The sequence below is a fragment of the Papilio xuthus genome, unplaced genomic scaffold (genome assembly GCF_000836235.2).
Source record: "Papilio xuthus unplaced genomic scaffold, Pxut_1.1 DF825928.1, whole genome shotgun sequence".
Taxonomy (NCBI): domain Eukaryota; kingdom Metazoa; phylum Arthropoda; class Insecta; order Lepidoptera; family Papilionidae; genus Papilio; species Papilio xuthus.
In genome coordinates this window covers 7657886-7679226 of record NW_013532721.1, presented here as the reverse complement: position 1 = coordinate 7679226, position 21341 = coordinate 7657886, and the positions used below count along the sequence as shown (strand labels likewise).

Sequence of the window (21341 nt, the reverse complement as noted above, 5' to 3'; positions counted from 1 at the left end):
AAGGGGATCTGGGAACGGTTTAGATTCACAATTTTCATCAAATATTAACTTCATATTAATTTATTCAAATTAAAGACGTGTAGACAGGACAACGTCTGTCGGGTCCGCTAGTAACCATATAAATATTTCCAATGCCTTTATGAACTTACACATATAGCTCTTAAAATCTAAAATAACATCAGAAGCTTCGGCCGTAGGTGAAATTAATTGTTATCGATGGTCCTGGATTACACATTTGAAACATTCAGAGAGACACGAGACCGTGCACCTACCGAAAATAAGCGCGAGCCATCGTTAATTTGCTACGCATTGTCTTGATCTGTACCGCTCACCGATAAAATTGCTAAGATTTGAAACCAGTCATAATGAACAGAAATATAAGCCGTGACTAGTATGCAATATTTTCCATATCGGAAATTTCCAATCCATACTGTATTTTTTACCGAGCGGATTCTGACTTCGCTAACATAACCATCGTTTAAGTTATAATACCGTACGTGGAAAAATTATGTAATTTCATTATTAATATGTTACAGCAGAGTTTTTTAACTTTATTATGACGCGAATCTTTACCACGGCTGGACGACTAAAAATACAAAGCGCACAAATTCATCGAAGCTTTGCGACCGCCCTGCAAGGCTCTGCCACTTAACAGTGGCAAGTGGTTAAAAGTGTGTGCGCCAGAGGCCTAATTTTAGTCCATTCCCGCCCTTTTCTTAAAAAACTGTATGTAACAAAACCTGTGCCTAACTGCCGTACTCAAAGATGATTTAATGGTCACCTTAGCGGTGTTATGGTCCATTAGAAATGATCGTACGCTATAAAATCTGTAGCGAGGGATTATTTCACGGTGGTATGTTAAAATAATGTTATAATATATTTAATATACAATGTATAACTAACCTATGTATTAAAACTGAAACATATAAGATCTATTGACGTAAATGAAACAATAAACGCGTTCAAAGGTCAATTACATCTCTAAATGGATGTAATTGTACTAAATACATAGTAGACGCGTTTTTTCACCAACACACTTGTACTAAAACATATGTATTAACATCCCTCACATTATCTTCGCAGAAATAAAGACAACAAGATTTACGTCAATCGAGTGTGCCGGTTATGTTGCATTGTTTAATAACCAATTATTTATTGTAGTGTAGACAAGGATTCGAGTTGTTGCTTCGATATTGTTATAGAACCTAATATCACTAGTACTAACCTGGGCACACAGATGGAGTGGTATAGGCCGTGGTTCCGCAGCACATGTATAAACTCAGGCAACGTGCGACACGCCCCCATTATACTGAACAACGCCAGACCGCTGTTCCATACTATCAGAGTCCGCTTCAGTTCAAACCTGCAACAATATGTTATCTTCAAATAACATTTTACATATGGCAATGATAGTTCCGAAAAATAGTAATTGTGAAAACGTAAATGTGTAGTTGTATGCCTGTACAAGCGAGAGGTGCGCCGGGATAGTGTCCTACTACCTCCAAAAAAGTATATTAAACAGCATATGATAAGAATAGAACGTCAGCGTTCTTTTATATATTGTGTATTGTACTATAAAAATGGCGATTTATAACAATATAGGATTATATAGGAAACCATCATTTGTGATCTGCGAATGTGCGTCAAAGTGATCGCATCACGTCCGGCGACCTCGCCGGTACCGCGGCAAGTACCAACATGTCTAAATCTAGACTAGCATTACGTATAGTGCCATCCAAAGTTTATAGCGGCTCGCAATTTGACGCTGCGCAAACCACAATTAGTGATATCACTGGCTATATGGGAGCTGGACACGCTGCTATAAAGTTTGAATCTTGTGATACCGCCACACGATTCATACCGTCCATGTTCAATTTACCAAGGCTCAAAGGTTGTGATCTTTATACCACAATGAAGGATGAAGCATAAATATAATTTTAGACTATGGTATCTCTTACTACAAAATCGACAATTTATCAAATTCAAATTATAAAAATAATCAAGAAGGTGACTTTTCTTTATGGTAATTTCTCCTTAGTATCCGGTAGACATGTGTCCATAATATTGAAGAGTAATGCGGCAGTTATTAACATTCCTGTCATGTTGATAGATTGTAATTACCTCAACATCGCTGTTTGAAAAACTTGTCTTCAGGAAAATAAGTCGGCATGCTTTGCATAACTCAAAATCCTGATGGCCATTACATTGATCAGCCTGACTTTGATTTACTTACGACCAAACCCTACACGATTATAGGGTTATCTCGAACCCTTCTGGCTTTATTTCAAAGTTTTTTAACATACATTTTTAACTACACAATTAAATTTGAATTTAACTAAACCACGGTTTGGGATAGCAAAAGAGATATCTGATCTATTGTTTTAGGGCGGTCGAATGATATCTATTCTCCCCTCCCTCTCTCATATAATTTTTTGATCGTTCGATTATTTATTTCGGCTATAGTCCATCAAAATATGTCGTAACTAAATCATGAATCAAAGGATCTGTACATCTACGTATTAATTCCTTTCTTAATTGAAAAGTATAAAAGTTGATTTAAAATGAAACAAAAAAAAAACAATAAAAATATTTTCACATACGTGACTGCAAGTGTAATTTTGTCAAGCAGTGAATTTAGTTGTAACTGATATGAATAGATAATAAAATATGCATAATTAGTCACGACGGAAAATCTTACGATATAATCAAGACATGGAACGCTACTGCGTTCAAACAAGTATTGATGAATATTGTCATCCCTTACATTGTCTTAGAAAAAACAGAGACAGAATGCATTGAGAATTTTCTACTAAAAGTTTGGTTTCAAATTGCGCGATATATGGAATATTTTTTTCTAATTTATTTATAGGATAGTTTATTATTAATACGTAAATAAATTACCAACAATCTACGGGTTGCCATAAGCAAAAATACTCTATAGCTATTTTTTATACGGTTATGTAATTTATTACCGTTTACTATTCACACAGAGAGATTCATTAAAACATCAGAGACTAGATGAATTTCATACAAGTGTTTATTAAGTGAGTTTCCTATGCCGAAAAACTCGTTACAGTCATTCCGAACATTTTCATTGGAAACAAATGTGAAATTAAGTTTTATACTGGTGTCTAGGTGGTTGCTTATCGTAAACAAAGCAGTAGGTTATGTACCTACATATGCACTTGTTTCAATATTCCGCTTAAACTACTGTTGTAATTATTTTAAATTAAACTTGCGATTTACCAGCGACAATTTTTCTGAAGCATTTAAATGCAGTGATACTCGCAAGTATTCGTAAATAAAGTGGAAACGCGCTGCGACTTCAATTCCCGGAGCCGAGCGGCAGCAGTTCGCAGACGTTTGCACAATGGAACGAGCTATTACACTGCCTGGAGGCAATGCAACGCGAGAAACGATAATTGCACTTCACAGTGTTGTATGTTCAACTTAATGAAGTCGCAAGACAATATAATTGTACATAAATTGAGGAATCGAGATAACATTAGGAGTCAATTTTGTTAACAACGTATTAAATATTTCCTCTTCATAATAGGATAGTAGCATATTAAGATACGGAAAAAGATTATGACGTTAATGCAATTATCAAAGTAGTCTAGGTACTTTCCATTAAAAATAAAAAATAAAACAATTTACATTTCACGGGAAATTACGTCAATGAAAATTAGCACAAAATTAACTAGCGTAATGAATTAAATTAAAATAAATAAAATACTTAATTGAACTGTGAATTACGATTAGCGAACCATTAGTATAAGTTCATATTGTCATTTTGCTTACACTTTTTGAATAAACAGAAAAAACAATCCGTCTGTACAGAATTGCTACGGCATTGAACTTCCGCGGTGAGTTAGTGTGAGATTTCTAAAACATTCCAGACACGTAAAACCTAAACTAATAATTAAATAAATATTTTATAACAGCTAAATAAAATTAGAGTAACATTTGAACTTATAAATTATCTTTATTTATTGCCCGATCGGCAAGAGAGAATGTTTTTCACGGAAATGTATTCATGGTTGTACGTAAACATAACTTTAGGTGTGTTATTTGTTGCCTGTGGCAGAACGGATTGGAAAAAAATTAAAGTACGAAGTACTAAGTATCATTTAATTGGTATTCATTCCCTGACTTGATACGGGTTAACATGAGCAAGTATCACGAATTCGCCTCATGTCAGTTTCCATTAATTATACATCTACATATTCTAGTATGTTAATAAGGTAGCCGGAAACAAATTAACTTTTCCCCTTATTTATATAATTCTACGTCTAAAATGGTTATATTCTTAAAATGAACATCGAAGTATTGTGCCGGTTACACGTCAGCGTGGAGCAGTAACTAAGATTTATAACCGTGAGGGAGAAGCCTTTGGAAATGAGGTACAAATCAGTGTCATCCGATTTGAATTCATACGATACAATTTGGTTGTTGGTAAGCAAACGTTATACAGTCGGTGTCCCGTTGCAAAAGAACATAGAAGAAAACATAAGATCATCTTTTCTCCTAAAAAAAAGATAAACACAAGTACATCAAGGTATATGGAAGTAGGTACAATTAATAATGATTCGTTGTTTACTCCGCATTATAAAAACGAACGGTTTTTCCTTATGACGCGAATAGGTAAGACAGGTAGAATTGAGGTACGGGTGGGTGTCAAGGATCATTAATTTTTATATTATTTGCTAAAGTCTCGTTAATATATAACACAAAATTAAGAGTAAAAAATCGATTAAGAAACAATTGCGCAAATGGATGGAAGTGCTGAAAGCTGTGAGACTGAAATTTAAAAATAAAAATATAGAAAATACACAACAGAGTAATAAAAGGAATATTTATTTCCTAGATATATATTAGTTCTGCGAATCTGCGCATGTTATTTATTATCCATGTAGGTAATTTTTATGTGCGCAACATCCGACACTTAAATATATAAACAGTACATAGTGGTCGTAAGAAATATTATTTAGTTAGGGTCAGGTGTTACTTTAAACAATCACATAATAAAATAAATGATTATGAAAAAGCCACTTTACCAGTGGTTAAGGAAATATTTTCTATTCAATTAAAATCCAATAAGTACTGATTTCATACGAATTTGTTAATAAAAACTTATCTCATAATGTCCAAATATAAAATAGCCTAAATACTGCTTCAAACTCCTACTTATCGATAGATTTTTTTGTAATAATATTTCACCTATACTACCTATATAAAGAAAGAAGATTTGATTGTTTGTTGTTTGCATTGTATAGGCTCCGAAACTACATGACCTATTTGAAAAATTCCTTCATTGTATGGAAGCTACACTATCCCCGGGTGATATAGATATAATTAGAAAAAAGATATTTAAAAGATTAAATAGACAAAGTCGTTGCTTGCTTTTATAAAATGAGAGGCAAAAAAATTGTCATTATGAAAACATTCAAGGTCACTCACAATCTACGTAAATCTTTACGTTGCATTTTTTGCCAATGAAATATCATGATAAGCGGAAATATATTTAATTTTGACAATGCCTGTATGAAAAATACGTAATATTAATGCAACAAGAAATATGACATTTATCAACTACGATCTTAATGCTTAAAAGTTATAATTTACTGCAAATTCCAATCGAAACATAAGATAGGTATCATCGGATCTCTATAACATGTAAACATGTATTAGTGAAGAAAGAATAGCCATGACGTTATCTTTGAAGGACATTAACATATTACAAACATGGCACAACAACAGTCCTCGGTCAGTGGAAATCCCGGATCTTGGCATAATTCAGCATTCCCCTCAAGAAGCAAAAAAAAAAGATCGGCACTCGTCGCAATACATATACGACGAATCTTGACTAATGCAAATATAATTTGAGATGTAAAGGTTTATGTTTTCCTGCACAGCAATATCGCGTGTAAACAATAAATGTAAATTACGTTTGTTTTGATATGTCAGAAAAGACGAAGGTAATTCGAGACGTCAGTAGACTCGAAAGAAATGTCCCTTGAGCATTTTCAAACATGTTTTAAAGTACAAAGATCCCACATAAGTCCGTAAAGTTAAGAAACATATCTGCGAAACAAACTTATAGTTAGTGTTTCTTTTATGTTAATTAAAAAAAATTGCTTTTTTTAAACAGATTAATTGCTGAAACGCTAGCGAGATAAGACCAAGGGTTGTGGTCGACGGGTCCTCTGGCTTTGCCTGTCTTTGTTGATACGCGCCGACCGAACCGAACTAAGTCTTCCTCCGGGTTTGTTCCCCGTAATTTACCAATTCAAAGATATAAAGTCAGCCAACATGCAATGTTCCGACGTAGTTGAATGGCCTAGTCACACCTATCTTGACAATATACCAACGAGACCATTAACTATAGTCTAATGATTTTATCAAAATATTATCTGATAAATCCTTAACACTGACCACGTGTAAATATTAACCAAAACAAATGAAATAATACTCACACTAATCACAATGCGATAAACTTAGTAATTAATGACACAAGTGAATATGCATAAAGCATTTAAACGCATAATTTATGTAATAAATTTTATTTCTTGGATAAACTTTGAACCTGGATTTATATCTATATAATAATTATAATAAACACCAACCATTTTAAGGACCTCTCACTAAACAGTTAAGGGCCCAATACAAAAGGCACCAATTTTAAAAACCGCGCGCATAGTGAGAAGGTGATATCTCTGCAGCCATGACCGCTGGTTGCTTGAGTCATGGTATTCGACAACCGGTGGTGCACTATTTTTTAGAAAATGATTTTTTACTATATTTCAAAATTCTTACTAATATTATAAATGCGATAGTTTAGATGGATGGATGTTTGTTCGAAGGTATCTCCAGAACGACTGACCGGATCTCTTCCACGACGGACAAAGGAGTTTTCTGGGGTTCCTATGTAGTCAATGACGTTTTCGATAGTGCTAACTCACAGTTAACGGGCTGTCAGTCAGGAATCTTGGTTCCTTAATTACTAAATTAGAAATTAAATTAGAATTTCTATTATTCACATTTATATATTTTTTTGTTATTTGAATTAATAATGTTTACGTCAGAATACATTAAGAAATTACGAGTTGAAAGCGGTCCATGGCCACAATGAAAAAGAAAAAATATGTAAAAAAACAAACAATGCTGGGAAATTTTACAATTGTCAATTTTACCCTTATGTTCATTTTATATAGACATACATATTACAATAACTTCATAAAAATATACGATCACTATAAAATAATTTTTAACTTTGTTCTTTTCCTTTTCTTCAAAAAAGAAATCTTGCTACAATAAGGGTTAAGTACCTAAATTGTAAAATTTAAATTAACACACCTTTGTATTAAGATACTCTCACTTTTCTACGTGTTAATTAAATGTATCCTAACTTAACCGTGTATTTTTTAAGTACAAAAACATATTGCTATCTCTGTTTATTTTGGAAGGGATTGAGAGGGATGACAACATATTTTTATGCATGTATATCAGCAGTGGAAGCCCAACTAATCTAATGACTTGGTAGCCGGCCATGTGGCGAAAGCAGCTCACGTGAACGTCTCGCGGCGCTATCTCCCGCCGCCTGCCTTATCACCTACACTCTAATCGACCTACTGATAATGAAAACACCCGGAGCATTGCTGTTTTGCGTGTCTTGTAATTTTTTGTTACCAAGTTATAATTTACTTAAGTAATATCTACAGACCAGCAAACTAACGCGAATTCGTTAGTGACAGTTTTTTTTTAAATGCGACACTATTTTTTGTTTACAAGAAAAACGAATAAATGTTAATCATAGTTTTTTATCGTATTACTATATTAACATATTTTGACAATAATTCTAGAATCCATTCTTAAACTCATTTATTATAATAGATGATAAAATAAAGGCCCTTCCTATATTTTTAATTTCAATATGTTAATTTAGAGCGCAAAAACAAAAGCATTTTGTCTTTGTTGTCAGCTCGTATTTGCTCTTACTAAAGGGCACAGAGCGTACTCTATGGTACGGTTTTACGGATTATTTTATGTAAATGATATATAGGAGGTCCTTCCATTAATTAACAATTTGCGTCAATAGTAAAGTTAAAATAAATCGAAGTCATACTTTTGTTGAATTATTCAATAATAGAATACGTATCGGAGCGATAAATCGAAAACAGGAAAATCATTTTAAGATTACGCTATTTTCGAGAAATACGATTAGGTAGGGTGCGATAGTCGGAAGTACATCCATAGTTTATGAACCAGGTGAGAGGGAGATGGATAGTAAAAACACTTATATTTTGTAAAGAAAGGAAAGAAATGACAAAATATGAGAAGGGGCTGTAATAAATAGGTTTTCATTCCGTTCGTATTATTGTACATTAATATAAATTTCCACTGCTGACATTACGAGTTAAAAAGATTAAATAATTTAGCTGGTTTATTATTACGATTCACAGTCACTCGGTATTATACATATATGTTCCTATGTATAATAATAAATGAAATATATAAACCAGTTACTGATGTCATTAGTCGGATGCTGGCTGCAATTCGTAGTATCTCATCACATAAGAAACATAAACTCGTCCGCGGAAAAGTTACAAAATCTTTATAAAGGAAGTCGTGTTAGTTACACTATTTATAACTAAAGAACGGCTTTTCCGATATGGGTGAAAATTGATGAGGAGGTAGATTACAGCCAGGAGGCGGACATAGGTTACTTACTTACGTTATTCTTTTTTTTATTCGAATTTATGCCTTGAAGAGCTGCTTTTTATTTAACTTACTAATATTATAAATGCGAATTTTTAGATGCCTGTGATGTGGATGGATGGTTGGGTGGTCTACATCAATTAAGTTTTTATAGATCCACGCGGACGGATTCGCACGCGACAGCTAGTACCAAATAATAAATATTTCGGTAAGAGATCACGGTACAATCACAGGCGACGTATTGATAATAGTATTTATATGGTGTATGATAATATCAAGACGAGTGTAGAATCATGAACAAACACAATGCATTAAGTCAAAGGTTATGTAAGAGCAAAGGAAATATTTTGCACGATACGAATACCGTAATCTCAATTAATTGTATATTTCACGTTGTTATTTTTCTAAGGTGACTGTGATAATATTAACTGTGAAGTAAATATGTTTTTAACAATATATCGCTTAAAAGTAATAACAAAACATGTTTGTTTACCGTGCGCATACACATGATATGCAGTAGACAACTGCATGTAATATTAAATTGTATATGATGAAGGTTAAATTATTTTTTAACCTTGTTTTTAACTTTTTTATAATCACTTTATACAATTAAATTAATGGATACATTCCTTTTGATAAGACTGTAAATTATAAGATTGTTTTAACTTTAAAAGACTACAAAAAATGATGCAGGATCTTATCAATTTTAAGATAATAATACAGGAAGTTGAGTTTAAATAACGATTAGGGAGATTAAAATGCCTTCACTATATTGCTAAAAATTCATTTATTTATCCGTGGAATTGAGAAAATTAGTAGTATATGTGCTACTTCTATGCCAAATTACACCAAGATACGTCTAAACTTTCGCATTTATAATATTAGTAAGTCAACCAGTTTTAGACTAATCAGTGCAGGGAAAGCAATCTTTATTATTAATTTCAGGCACAAATAGGTAATATTAGAATCGAAAAAATAAAAACTAGCTAAGTTTAAATCATATCATAATGTAAATAGTTTTCAATCTGCCGGGAATCGAAACCAAGACTTACAAATTATCTCCAGCTGCTAAAAAGTAACCATTGACATCTTATCTATATGTATAAAAGAAAGTCGTGTTAGTTACACTATTTATAAATCAAGAACGGCTTTACCGATATGCCTGAAAATTGGTTGCGGATGTTGCTTAGGGCATGGAGACGGACATAGGATACTATTTATTCATTTTTTTTTTATTTATGCCTTGAAGAGCTGCTTTTTATTTAACTTACTAATATTATAAATGCGAATGTTTAGATGGATGTGATGTGGATGGATGGGTGTTTGAAGATATCTCTAGAACGGGTGAACGGATCTCGATAAAATTTGGCATACGTATAGAACATAGTCTGAAAAACCATATAGGCTACACGTCGCGGGCGACAGCTAGTTTTGTATAAGCTGCCAATGTTAAGATATTTTGATATACTGCTTGTTATCTTGTTTTTATCATATCAAAGTCGTAAGACACGAGATTAAATTTTGCAAAAGATAAGAAGGCTTTCGGAGAAACGTTTACAGTTATATTTCATTTAGGATAAATGGAGACGAAATATTTTTGTGAAAAAGTCACGGATACACTAGGACGATTCATATATCACAAGCATATTAGAGTTTCATATCTTCAAAAGTTCGTATTAAAAAGTAATCTAAACCGGTTGTAGTTTTTTTTCTTAATATGGCTTATACTTATAAGTACAATAGACAGAGTTAAAATGACTAGTCTGAACTTCATCATGAGTTCGATGATCCAGCCACAGCCACGTTAGTGTGACCAAATTATTGATTCTTAATTCAAAACAAATATTTCTTTATTTACAGTGAACGATATTTAATTAATTTATTTGTAAAGGATTTTATATGCATTTTTAATTTATATTATTAAAGTTTAAAATTATAAAAAAAAACAAATAAGACAAGTTTTAAATGTCAATAACAAATAAGGATCTTTTCTGTTTTTTTTGTCCGATCTACAGACATGATGCAAATAAAATTGAAATTAATTCAAATTATCGTTCCTCGCATAGTTACTTTTCTTTGATGTAAAACAAAATTCATGGCAACCCTAACCCAGATGTGCGATTAAATAACTGTTCTTCCGCTCGCAAATATACTTTTAGCTTTCTAAGCAATATTAATACGTATGTCTCATAACTTATGAGTCAAAATACTATGTTTGAAATTATAATAACACTATTCAAAAAAATTGAACATCGCTAGAGCATTAAAATGTAACGTCTAATATTGTTAACTTGCGCTGAAATAATGAACTAAAAATTCAGTTATCAACAATAAAAAAAAATCAATTTATTAATATTATAAAAGTCAGGCCATATTTTTGCATTAAAAAAACAAAACACATTAAAAATTAATTCAATAATTCTAATTGATAAAATCTTTTCAAAAATCTCCGTCACAATTGTACGTACAACATGAGAGGTAGGTAACGGGCCGGCGGGAGGAGGGATGGAGCGTCGTTACATAATGCTGCAGATCTGATGTGGGGCAAAATTCATTCAGAAACTTTGCCAATGTCAGAACAAAACAAAAACCTAATTATATTTTATAATTTTTATAAAGTATACATAATACTTTATTACATAGATACTTATATATTAAAACATAACATGATACGATAAATATACGTGATGCAACAATAAAATTATTATTTAAATATTATTTTCAGCACAACTATAGTATCGAGACCTATTACTTTGTACTAAGAGTTATATTTAGTAACTATAACATTAAAACTGGTAAGACAAATAATAAAAAAATTGCAATGTTATTTAGTAAAAATTTTGTCAACCCTACTCGTAACAGCCTCCCCCGAGACCGTGAACAGAATCTGTGCCACCCCATGCCTCATTCCACTTCTGATCGAGAGTCGACCTACATCGCCGGCGCTACAATCTCTATTTATTCTCTTCATACGGCTTATAAAACATTTATAATTCCTATAAATTTCTATTTATCAACAAATTGATTTTATTTTAAACTTCATTAGTGCGGAAAAATAGCCTATAATAACATGCCCCTGTGCATCGGCTTCTTTCGTATCGAAATAGGTCCAGCCATTTCGAGATTACCCGAAACAAACGCGACTAGATGTATTCTGTCGTCTTCTATTTAAAAAAAAACGCATGTTGAAAATGCAATGCATTTACAACATATCGAAGGCGCTGTTTTATTGCTATTTTAGTGACCTAAAATAGAATCTTCAAGTAGTGATAGTTGTTCAACTAACACTATTATACTCGAAAAGCCTTTCGTTTGAGACCTTTATAAAAAGCGCCTTTCTTTTAAAGCAGCTTTCTCTTACAATTGTTCACAGATGAATTATATGAATATATTCTACGTAAAAAATCGTGAAACAATACGCATATTTTTTGGGTAATTCCAACATTGACGCCAAAGTAAGTAGTCTAAAACCTATATGTTATATTACAAGGGCATAAACTGTTGCGTACATTTTTTATTGTCTATAAAAATTATTAAAAGAAAGATAAGAAAAAAATAGCAAGACAAAAGTTATTAGACTAACATTGTTTGGTTTAATTAGTAAATATCAAATTATTCAAAATTCTTTTATTATCTAAAGGTCGATTAAATCATTAAAAATATGCCTCATTAATTAAGAGTCGTGGAATTTTTATTGCCACATATTTATATAGCAAATTTTGTGGTGGTAAAATTTAAAACAGGAAATTGTTAGCAGGAAATTTGTAACATTAAACTGCAGGTTAGTCATGACCGCAATGAGACAATTTATAGTATAATAAAATATTAGAACAATTAATAAATCGAAAGTTTTAGTATAGTTGTTGTAGTCATAGTATTAGTCACTGTTAACTTAAATTTCCACTACCCAAATATATTAAAACATTAAGATTTTCTAGCAAAATAAGGACAACATGTACGCTTAACAAAATTAACCTTTTGTCACTCAAAAATACTTTTGACAGTCAAATAACAAACAATATTATTGACACATGGATTACATTTTATATTTACATGGGCAAAGTTTTTATTGATGAACGATGCTTCACTGTTTCATCCGCTATGTTAGTCATATTGTTTGTAACATAATATTAAATAATAAAATTATGCACATCAAGTGAGTTAAATATCTATGATTTAAATTTTTGGCTTATAAAAAAATCCCCATAAGAGATTTTAGTTTGAGCCTAGTAAGCAAGGAAAGACTAGGCTTTAGTTGACCCTGGCACATTGTGATTTGGTACATTACATCTTTGAATTTCAAGATATACAAAGGTTACATTGCTATGTTCTATTCACAATATATTTCATACAAATTTACCACTTTATTACTTTTTTGTCACTTATTTAATTTAAAAGGTTATAACAGTTTAATAGCATTGCATTTACATAAATATTACATAATTCTTCACTAGACAAAAAATACTTAAGTAAATCTTAGTTATAATATTAACAATTCAAAGGTAAGAATTTCTTTGAAAAAAATAAATACTTAAATTTAAAAAAAAATCTATATGCATTAAGAAATAAAACAATTTTTTTTATGGTATTTGCTATATTATCATAACTCCTGATTTTAATTTCAACTCTGTATATCAGGTATAAGAAATAAAAGTGTACGGAAGTTAATATTTGTATTACTGTGAGAGATAATTTTTTTTGTTGAACTCAAGGTAAAATCTTAAATATGAAGCTTTATTTAAAAAAAAAGTATAAAATAAGCACAAATTTTCTTTATAATTTTTGTTTAACATACTCAAGTAATGGATAAAGAACTATTATTCTATCCCTGTCTAGTTTCTTCCATGTATAAATGAATTTTAAGTTATTCATTTGAACATAGAAGTAATAAAATTTACAATGTTATGAAAGTTATTTGTTATTTTTCTATATCAGTATTTTAAAGTTATAAAAATACTTAAGAGCATCGGTGGCTCAGGGGTTACGCACTTGACTCGTAATATGTAGGTCCTGGTTTGAAATCCTGCCATATACTAATGTGTTTTTCAATTTTTAATTACTTATGTACATTTATTAAACTTATTAACAAATTCAAAGTGTATGTGAAGTCACCCAACCCACACTGGGCCAGAGTGGTTTCCCCTAATGTTGGGTAGGCTCGGAACCCCGTAGTGGGGATGTATAGTAAGCTGATGATGATGATGGTGATAAAATATTTAAAACATAATCTTTGATATTTTGAAGTAATAGTAACTCTGAAGTATTTTAAAGATCACTCAAGCTTATTTTTAAGTTTTTTTAAATTAGAATTGGAGCTTTTTAAAATTAAAGTTGTTAATAAAAATTAAATAGTTTGATTATTGTTCCCACTTAATATCTTAATTAGAGACTTAGAATTTTTGAAATATTACGAAAATATTATTTGAGTATTACAAGTAACTTATTAGAAAAAATGGGTTCTAACAATATTCATTATCTGTTTAATTTGATACCATTTATTATTAAAAAAATAAGAATTTAATGGCACACGTCTCACTTAAGTGTTTGGTTATAGTGAAAGTATGAAAAAGTAAAGAAGCAATTTCTTACCTGGGACGGTTCTGCATGTAGTACTGGCCTCCGAAAATAAAAGCCATATAAATCCCGACATAATAGAAAGCCACAGTCCAATTTTCAGTCATCCATTTCCTATAATTTTGATGAATGAACTCATTTTCGAATTCGAAAATATAAGAGTAGTTTGGAGTGACATCCAAGTTATAGTTCATGGAAGCCTCCATATTTTAAATGATATAATAGTTCAATTAATAATTCACACTGAAGAACACGAAACACGGTAGGTTTTCAAACGGGACGTCAAACTGATATCACCGGTATAGGATTAACCTAAAAATCTTTGAATAGGTTACTAACGTATTATATCACAGTTGCCTAAAATGCCAGTTTGTACAGGGCGGTTCGGCGTGCCGTCTTATTGGCGCTAAATTTAATAATGAACGCGGAATGTCTTAAAGTTGATTATATATTCGCGTTGACGAGTTGAGGCGTCGGCCAAGCCCTTACTTATTCAACTCGCCACAGCGCCGACGAAACGATGAATGAGCTCACTCAACGTTCTCTTCACAGTCACACAGTCATACCGATCACGCCACTTATGACGCTATTATTATACACTGTGCTTTGCTTTTACCATGCATGTTGCGCTCGTAAAACGCAATCGTTTTGAAGTTCTTCCGAGGAAATGAAATTGAAGCTGTCAGATGAACTTCCGTTCATTGACCACAGATAAAATATTTTACAGATACACCAACGCAATGTTATTTATTTATTTACCAAACTACACAAAATATCCATTTACTATAAACCGTATTACAGTTTATATTTGAGATTGAATTATTTGACAACTGACGCCTATGAAGTATGGGATTGATTTTGATTGCGAATTAATGCTGTACTTAATGGACGGTGGTCATAGTGTTGTGCTGTACGCACATAACGAACAACTATGAACTTTCGAGTATCGGTCTATTAATAAAATTATTCGAACAAATATTTACTAAAATTTTGGTATTTCATTATTTTTTGAATTAAAGACAGTTATTTGGCCATGTATTGCACAATTAATAAAAAAAATTAAACAACATTTGTTATTTGTTTGTCAACATCACTATTTTTGGCATAATGATTTATTCCTTCATGTAGTTATAAAGAATAAAGTAAGCATAGAAAGAAACAATTTTATTTATATTGTAATTCAATTCAATAATCATGAAATTTTCCATTGCAAGATCTATGAAAACGATCATCGAAAATCGTTTTTTTTTAACCGATTATACTCAACCCATCTCTAGCGAATTGTCAAACTAATGAATATTAAATGGCAACACTATACGTAGATATTTTCCACTGGTCCAAATCTGTATCGGTCAACTCAGCGAAACATTAAAAACTGTCTTCTGAACTGAGTAATTAAGAAAAACAAATAGCTGAACTCAAAAGTCAAGTTACCGCTCTCATAATTTTACAATTTGTTACTATCGCGAGAGGTTTGGGCGTGATACTAAAAAATGTACGAAGCCATGTTCATGGAAGTGAAAAAGGCAAGATAAAGGACGATAACGGCGACTATTGACTGTAGATACATTAGTGACCGAGACCGAATCAATTATTTTTAATTTTAGTATAAATGTAGTTATCTACTATAGAATAGGTACATTATAATATGAATTTCCAAAGGAGATTCACATAAGTCTGCATCATGGCATATAAATATGCTAGTAGAATTAAAAATAAAATAATTACATCCGTGTGGAACATTTATTACTATATTTTAAGAAGCAAATTGTGTTGCAAAATTAATGTTCCTCATCTACGAAAAGTAATATAAGTATTAATTCTCACATTGATAAACAAAACATTTAGAAACATTAAATAATAATTGTATTAAACTTTTAATTATATCATTTGCAAACTTTGTCATGTTGTTAAAACGTCGTTTTAGCTCCATCGCTAAGGGTAACTTTGGTACTGGCGTGGATAGAGAAAAGTTCACTGCGGTGCTGTTATAAAATGTGTACATGTAATAGGCGGGTGTTTCACCAAAGTTTATAATCTTGTGGAAGATTCCAGAAGACAATTCCATGCGGTTTCCAGTCCGAAGCTGAAAGGATTTGCTGATCCGATTCGGCAATGCCTCGGGTTCGTACACGACGAGTCCTTCCAGCACCGTGAGGGTTACGTTTTTCAATTCTTCGGGTACATATTTCTCGTATTCATACCCTGGAAATGTTCACTTTAATTAAACTACATCTAATGGGGGCTATAATTTCGGCAATTTTTAAAAATAAATATAGAAAAATAGGCAAAGTTTATTTAACAGTGGTAGACGCCAGCAAAAAAACATCTGGTGCACGAACGCGAGACTCGACCGGTGAAATACTACGACGACACATAAGCCATGTGTGAAGTTAACGTAATTCCTCGTTTCGTCTGATAAATGTGCGCATTGGAAGCGGTAGTGTAGAATTTTTAATGATGTGCACGTAATGTGTACTCACCGGGAAATTCGGCAAGAAATACAACATCACTGTTGTTATTCCACGAGTGTACTGTTTCCCGAACGCTTAGTAAGTGCTCCCTCCAGATAAGACCTTCGTCGAGGAGCGGCATCAAGTATGATACAGACGAGAAAGGAGACCAAGAAACGTTCAATAAGTCAACTTTTGGATCAAACATACGCTGCGTAAATCTGCCATTTAGGGAAGCCCAGACATCAATATAAATAGAAATATTTTCAGAAAGATAATTGCCAGCGTCATTCCATTGCCTTTTTCTAGATTCTTTCATTATATGGTCTTTTATACATCGTGCATATTGGTGTACCATGTCTCCGTGTCGAGACCAGCGTTCATTAGGTGTGAGATGATATGGGTCTACAAAGAACTCAATATTCTTTTCATTATCGACTACTTTTACTACAACCGAATCCATGTCCCATGTGTGCACCATCATATCCCAAGAATATCCGTAAAGACCATTCGTCCAATTATTGTAACCCTAAAATAAATAACTTTATGAAGAATTAGCTGTCGCCCGCGAAACCGTCCGCGCGGAATGAAAAAAAAACTATTGGTCACATCGTAATGTCATATAGTCTAAAGCCTTCTTCTGAAAATGGGCTGACTATTCAACAAAAAAAAAATTCAAATCGGACCAGTAGTTCCTGAGATTAGCGCGTTTAAACAAACAAACTCTTCCGCTTTATAATATTAGTATAGATTGTCATACTCACTTCATATTGATATGTTTAAAATCCTGAACATTTTTAGATTAAATAGAGATAATTTAGTAAGCTTACCTTTGTAATGAAATGTGAAAATGGCAGAAAACCTTGCAGAAATACATAAATACCGATTAAAGAACACGTAAATATTCTTTTTCGTTCAATTAAATCTTTATTAGTTGTATCAACTTTAGTAGGTTCTATCGAATCCATTTTATTCAATTTCTCCTTATTTGTATTTCCTTCTTTCATTTCTTTAGTGTCATCGACAGCTTCTTTTGATGAATCTTGCTCAAATTTGTCTTCGACATTATTTTCCATTTGCTTAGTATTTCCTTCTTTTAAAATATCTTTATTGTCTTTCACTTGTACAGTTTTGTTATTTAAAAACATGAATTTGTATTTACAAAAGATCGCTTTGCTTTTAGTGTACGAATCTTTCATATAAATGAACATTAATTTAGGCCAATCGAAAGGATAAAATAGGGGCATTGTTGCTAAGCAAACCCATGGGAACATGCCTGGAAATTTAATATTTATTACGCTCTCAATTTTTACGCCAATCACAGATTAGATTTAGAAATATTACGTAGTAGTAGATTTAATAGTACTCGGAACTGTGGCCTAGCAGTGCCCAAAGGCACTGCAAGTGTGACCACGGGGCGTAGACCTGAATTTAGAAATATTTTTTATTAATTTCCCGCTTCTTGGTAATTCAATAATCGCATATTACCATTTTCTTGTATGTATTGTAATCAATTATGTAACACTGACAATTGCTTTTGCATACAAATGCGCTTACATAATTTATATCCACAATACATGAATATATTACACTAAGTAAATATATAATTTTTTATTTCAAGGTTTTACAAATAAACACATATTGTGAAGGTTAAGGTATAAGGTAAATGGTCCCCTTTAAATTTACAGTTTTGGATCAGGCACTTTTACACGCAATACATACCGATCCTAAAAAGTCTGCTGTTCATCAAATGAAATAGAGCACAGAAGATCATGGCGACGTGTCGGGAGCGCGACCACATCATCCAACCCGCTACTGTCAGGTCGAAAGCGAACACGAACCAATGTACTATTAGGTAGTCAGTCTGTGACACCGACAGGAATAACCTGACGAAATATATTAGAATTATGTCTCGCGTATACATAAGTACATAAGAGCAGGAACCGACATCGCTTAATCTATTTTTTTATTAATTAAAATAGTAAACGGTTAGCAACGCTTTTAAAATATTTGAGGAGCAAAGTTCAGATACATCCTTTGTTAAAAATATTTTACTTAATTTACGTGAAAATGCAACAATTGTGTTTAAATAGTCTGCCTTGAATATTGCTCCGAATTACTAAATGTTGACCTTTTATGTATTGACGTAATTAAAGAATTAATTCGTTTTAAAAATAAATTACCTCGAACTTAAATCGGATTTTCTTTCGTAATTTGTAATAAAACATCTAATGTCTATCTTTTCATTTCAACAATTACTGCACTGAGGAAGGCCCTATAGATTTATTATATAATATTAAATCTACATTAAAGGAGGCAACTCGAAGAGTAGAGCATTGGTGGCTCACGGGTTGTGTTCGACTTGGATTTTGCAGGTCCTTTTTCGATACCTGCCACCGTGGGTTGTATTACGGTGAATGAAAGCAACGTGATGCATCTTGCATATATTCGTGAATAAATTCATAGCTATTCGATGGGGATTTATGGTTAATGAGGTGATCGACTAAATGTCTCTGAATGCGACAGATAAAGTTAACAATTTTACTTACTTAAATGGGTTAAATACCCAGTGTTCGCTAAGATTCTGGACAGAGTAACCAGTCAGCCATTCCGCAGTGCCTTTCTTGACACCCGCCATGAAGTATAGAATGAAAAACTGGTACTTCAGTATGAAATAATTCCAGTATGGTACGGTCGGCGAAAATACTGATGCATTTAGATAGGCGTCAATGGACCTGAATAACAAAAAAGGATTTAATGAATTAAACTGAGACGAGATAAAAATTACTATATAACTCGAGAGAGAATAGAATTGGACATAATCAAGGTTTTTAGCATATATCTGCAATAGGTCACTAACATTAGTAATATAAAAAAATGTTTTCTATAGAGTTATTTAGTTGACTAACATAAGTTTGGAACGGTCGAGGTTTTATGAATTTTATTCGTATCTATTGCCTAAATTACTTACCAATAGCAGTTAGCCTGTGTGAAAGTAAGCAGAAAGCCGACGAGGCCGAACAGATAGCTGTGGTTGTTCCAGTAGCTCTTTTCCACCAGCAAGAGATACCAGAAGCACGCCGTGAAAGTGATAGAACTGAAGCGGAATTTGTACCCTAGAGCGATTCCTAACGCACCTGGAGAAAACACAACATAATATTACCAATAAAACTATAGAACATGCATAATAATCTTTATTTAACCATGTCATGACTAACAGAGATAAGAAACTTATGAAAATTATTCAGCGCATACCTAACCAGAGTGCAGCATAAACCGCAGCCATTTGTGGCATTGGCATCGGTTGTATAAAGGGCAGCAGCGGGAAGTGACAGGTGCTGGGGTCGCCCCAGCGCGCATTCAGAGCCGCGCCTCCGCGTTCATCCGGGATGTCGAATAACATCGCTATACCTAGACAAAATAAAAAGCTGTGAAATATACCTCTAGCTAAGGTAAGCTCGAGCCCTTTATGGGAACTAACGCCTAGTAAAATGGCAAACGATAAAACAGGACGACAAAATACGACTATTATTAATGTAACTTTTGGGACTTAAAAACAGCATGTATTCAAAGTCGCACGCTCGTGTCATGTATATGAGACGTGACGTATAAGGGAATAAGTAAGAAAAAATTTATTAGCAATAATTTCACCTGGCCATTATTATTTCTATCAACTCACCAAACAATATTCTGGTAACAGCTAAACTCGACGCGTCTTTGGGTTTGTACAAATATGCAGTGAGCTTTCGTAGATTTGTCTCTCGCATGTGAAACTCAAATTGTTCAAAGAATTTTTTGTCTACTGAATCGTAAACTGCTCGTAATTTCTCCTTCATTGTTAGCCTTCAAATATTCTGTATAACAATTAAAGATTATTTATAACAAAAATAGATATAAAACGCAGTTTTCATTGAGAAATAATTCATACCTGATAATGTGTTGGCTTAAGAGATCGACTTCAGACTAACGCATCTCCTTTGGGAGCTGATCAGGTAAACTAAATTATGAAAATGGAACATTCATTTATGTCGTATTAATTATGCGTATTTCAGCTAACGACGAAAGGTTTTCCAATTCATTGCGTCACATGTGTCGGGAAATAATTGTTCATTCATTTATGAAATTATTATTCATTTCTTAGAAAGTCCTATATTAAGAGTATCGAAACTGGCATCATTTTATGGTATTAAAATGTAGAAAAGGCGAGAAAGATGTGTCAGTCCGTACTATCTTCTCTGTATACCTCTCTGGGTTACCGGCGTGAGTTATATTGTATTGTTTTGTATATTTCTTTCCTTCTTTAATATATTTAGAGTTACTAGTTACAACACATTGGTACATGGTAGGGATTGAACTCAGACCTGTGAATCCGCTCCGGTTCGGTGCTTGAGAACTTCGTCACGACGTTCTTTAGATATGTATTTATTGTTACCTCAATAATAAGAGCTAGCATATAAATTTAATTTTTTTTATGTTATTTTATATAAGGAAAATCCTTATTAATATTTGAAGCATACAATAACAACACAAAGCATGGAACTAATTCCACCACGTGTTACAACCAGTTCGTCTGCTCTCAGGCTGACGTGCGTGTTT

General features: G+C 32.6%; 3 protein-coding genes across 3 annotated transcripts in view; all 3 read right to left on the bottom strand.

The window, feature by feature from the left end:
- Baldspot (elongation of very long chain fatty acids protein baldspot) overlaps positions 1–14953 on the bottom strand; it is a 30960-nt gene extending 16007 nt beyond the window's left edge. Inside the window, exons 1-2 of the mRNA XM_013322412.1 lie at positions 14308–14953; positions 1226–1363 (exon numbers count right to left, since the gene is read on the bottom strand). Coding sequence (XP_013177866.1) covers positions 1226–1363; positions 14308–14498 — 329 coding nt within the window. The 5' untranslated portion in view covers positions 14499–14953. The remainder of the gene's footprint in view (positions 1–1225; positions 1364–14307) is intronic.
- Positions 14954–15111: 158 nt separating this feature from the next.
- Positions 15112–21341, bottom strand: part of Gogat (glutamate synthase) — a 38918-nt gene continuing 32688 nt past the window's right edge. Inside the window, exons 45-46 of the mRNA XM_013322410.1 lie at positions 15650–15653; positions 15112–15122 (exon numbers count right to left, since the gene is read on the bottom strand). The gene's annotated coding sequence lies outside the window, so the exon portion shown is untranslated. The remainder of the gene's footprint in view (positions 15123–15649; positions 15654–21341) is intronic.
- On the bottom strand, positions 16073–20581 carry LOC106125099 (vitamin K-dependent gamma-carboxylase). The gene is made up of 8 exons (XM_013322178.1): positions 20425–20581; positions 20001–20156; positions 19717–19882; positions 19295–19480; positions 18468–18631; positions 17576–18021; positions 16776–17274; positions 16073–16497 (listed from the first exon to the last, which is right to left on the bottom strand). Exons 1-8 carry the CDS (start codon positions 20579–20581, stop codon positions 16109–16111), a joined length of 2163 nt encoding a protein of 720 aa, XP_013177632.1. The 3' UTR covers positions 16073–16108.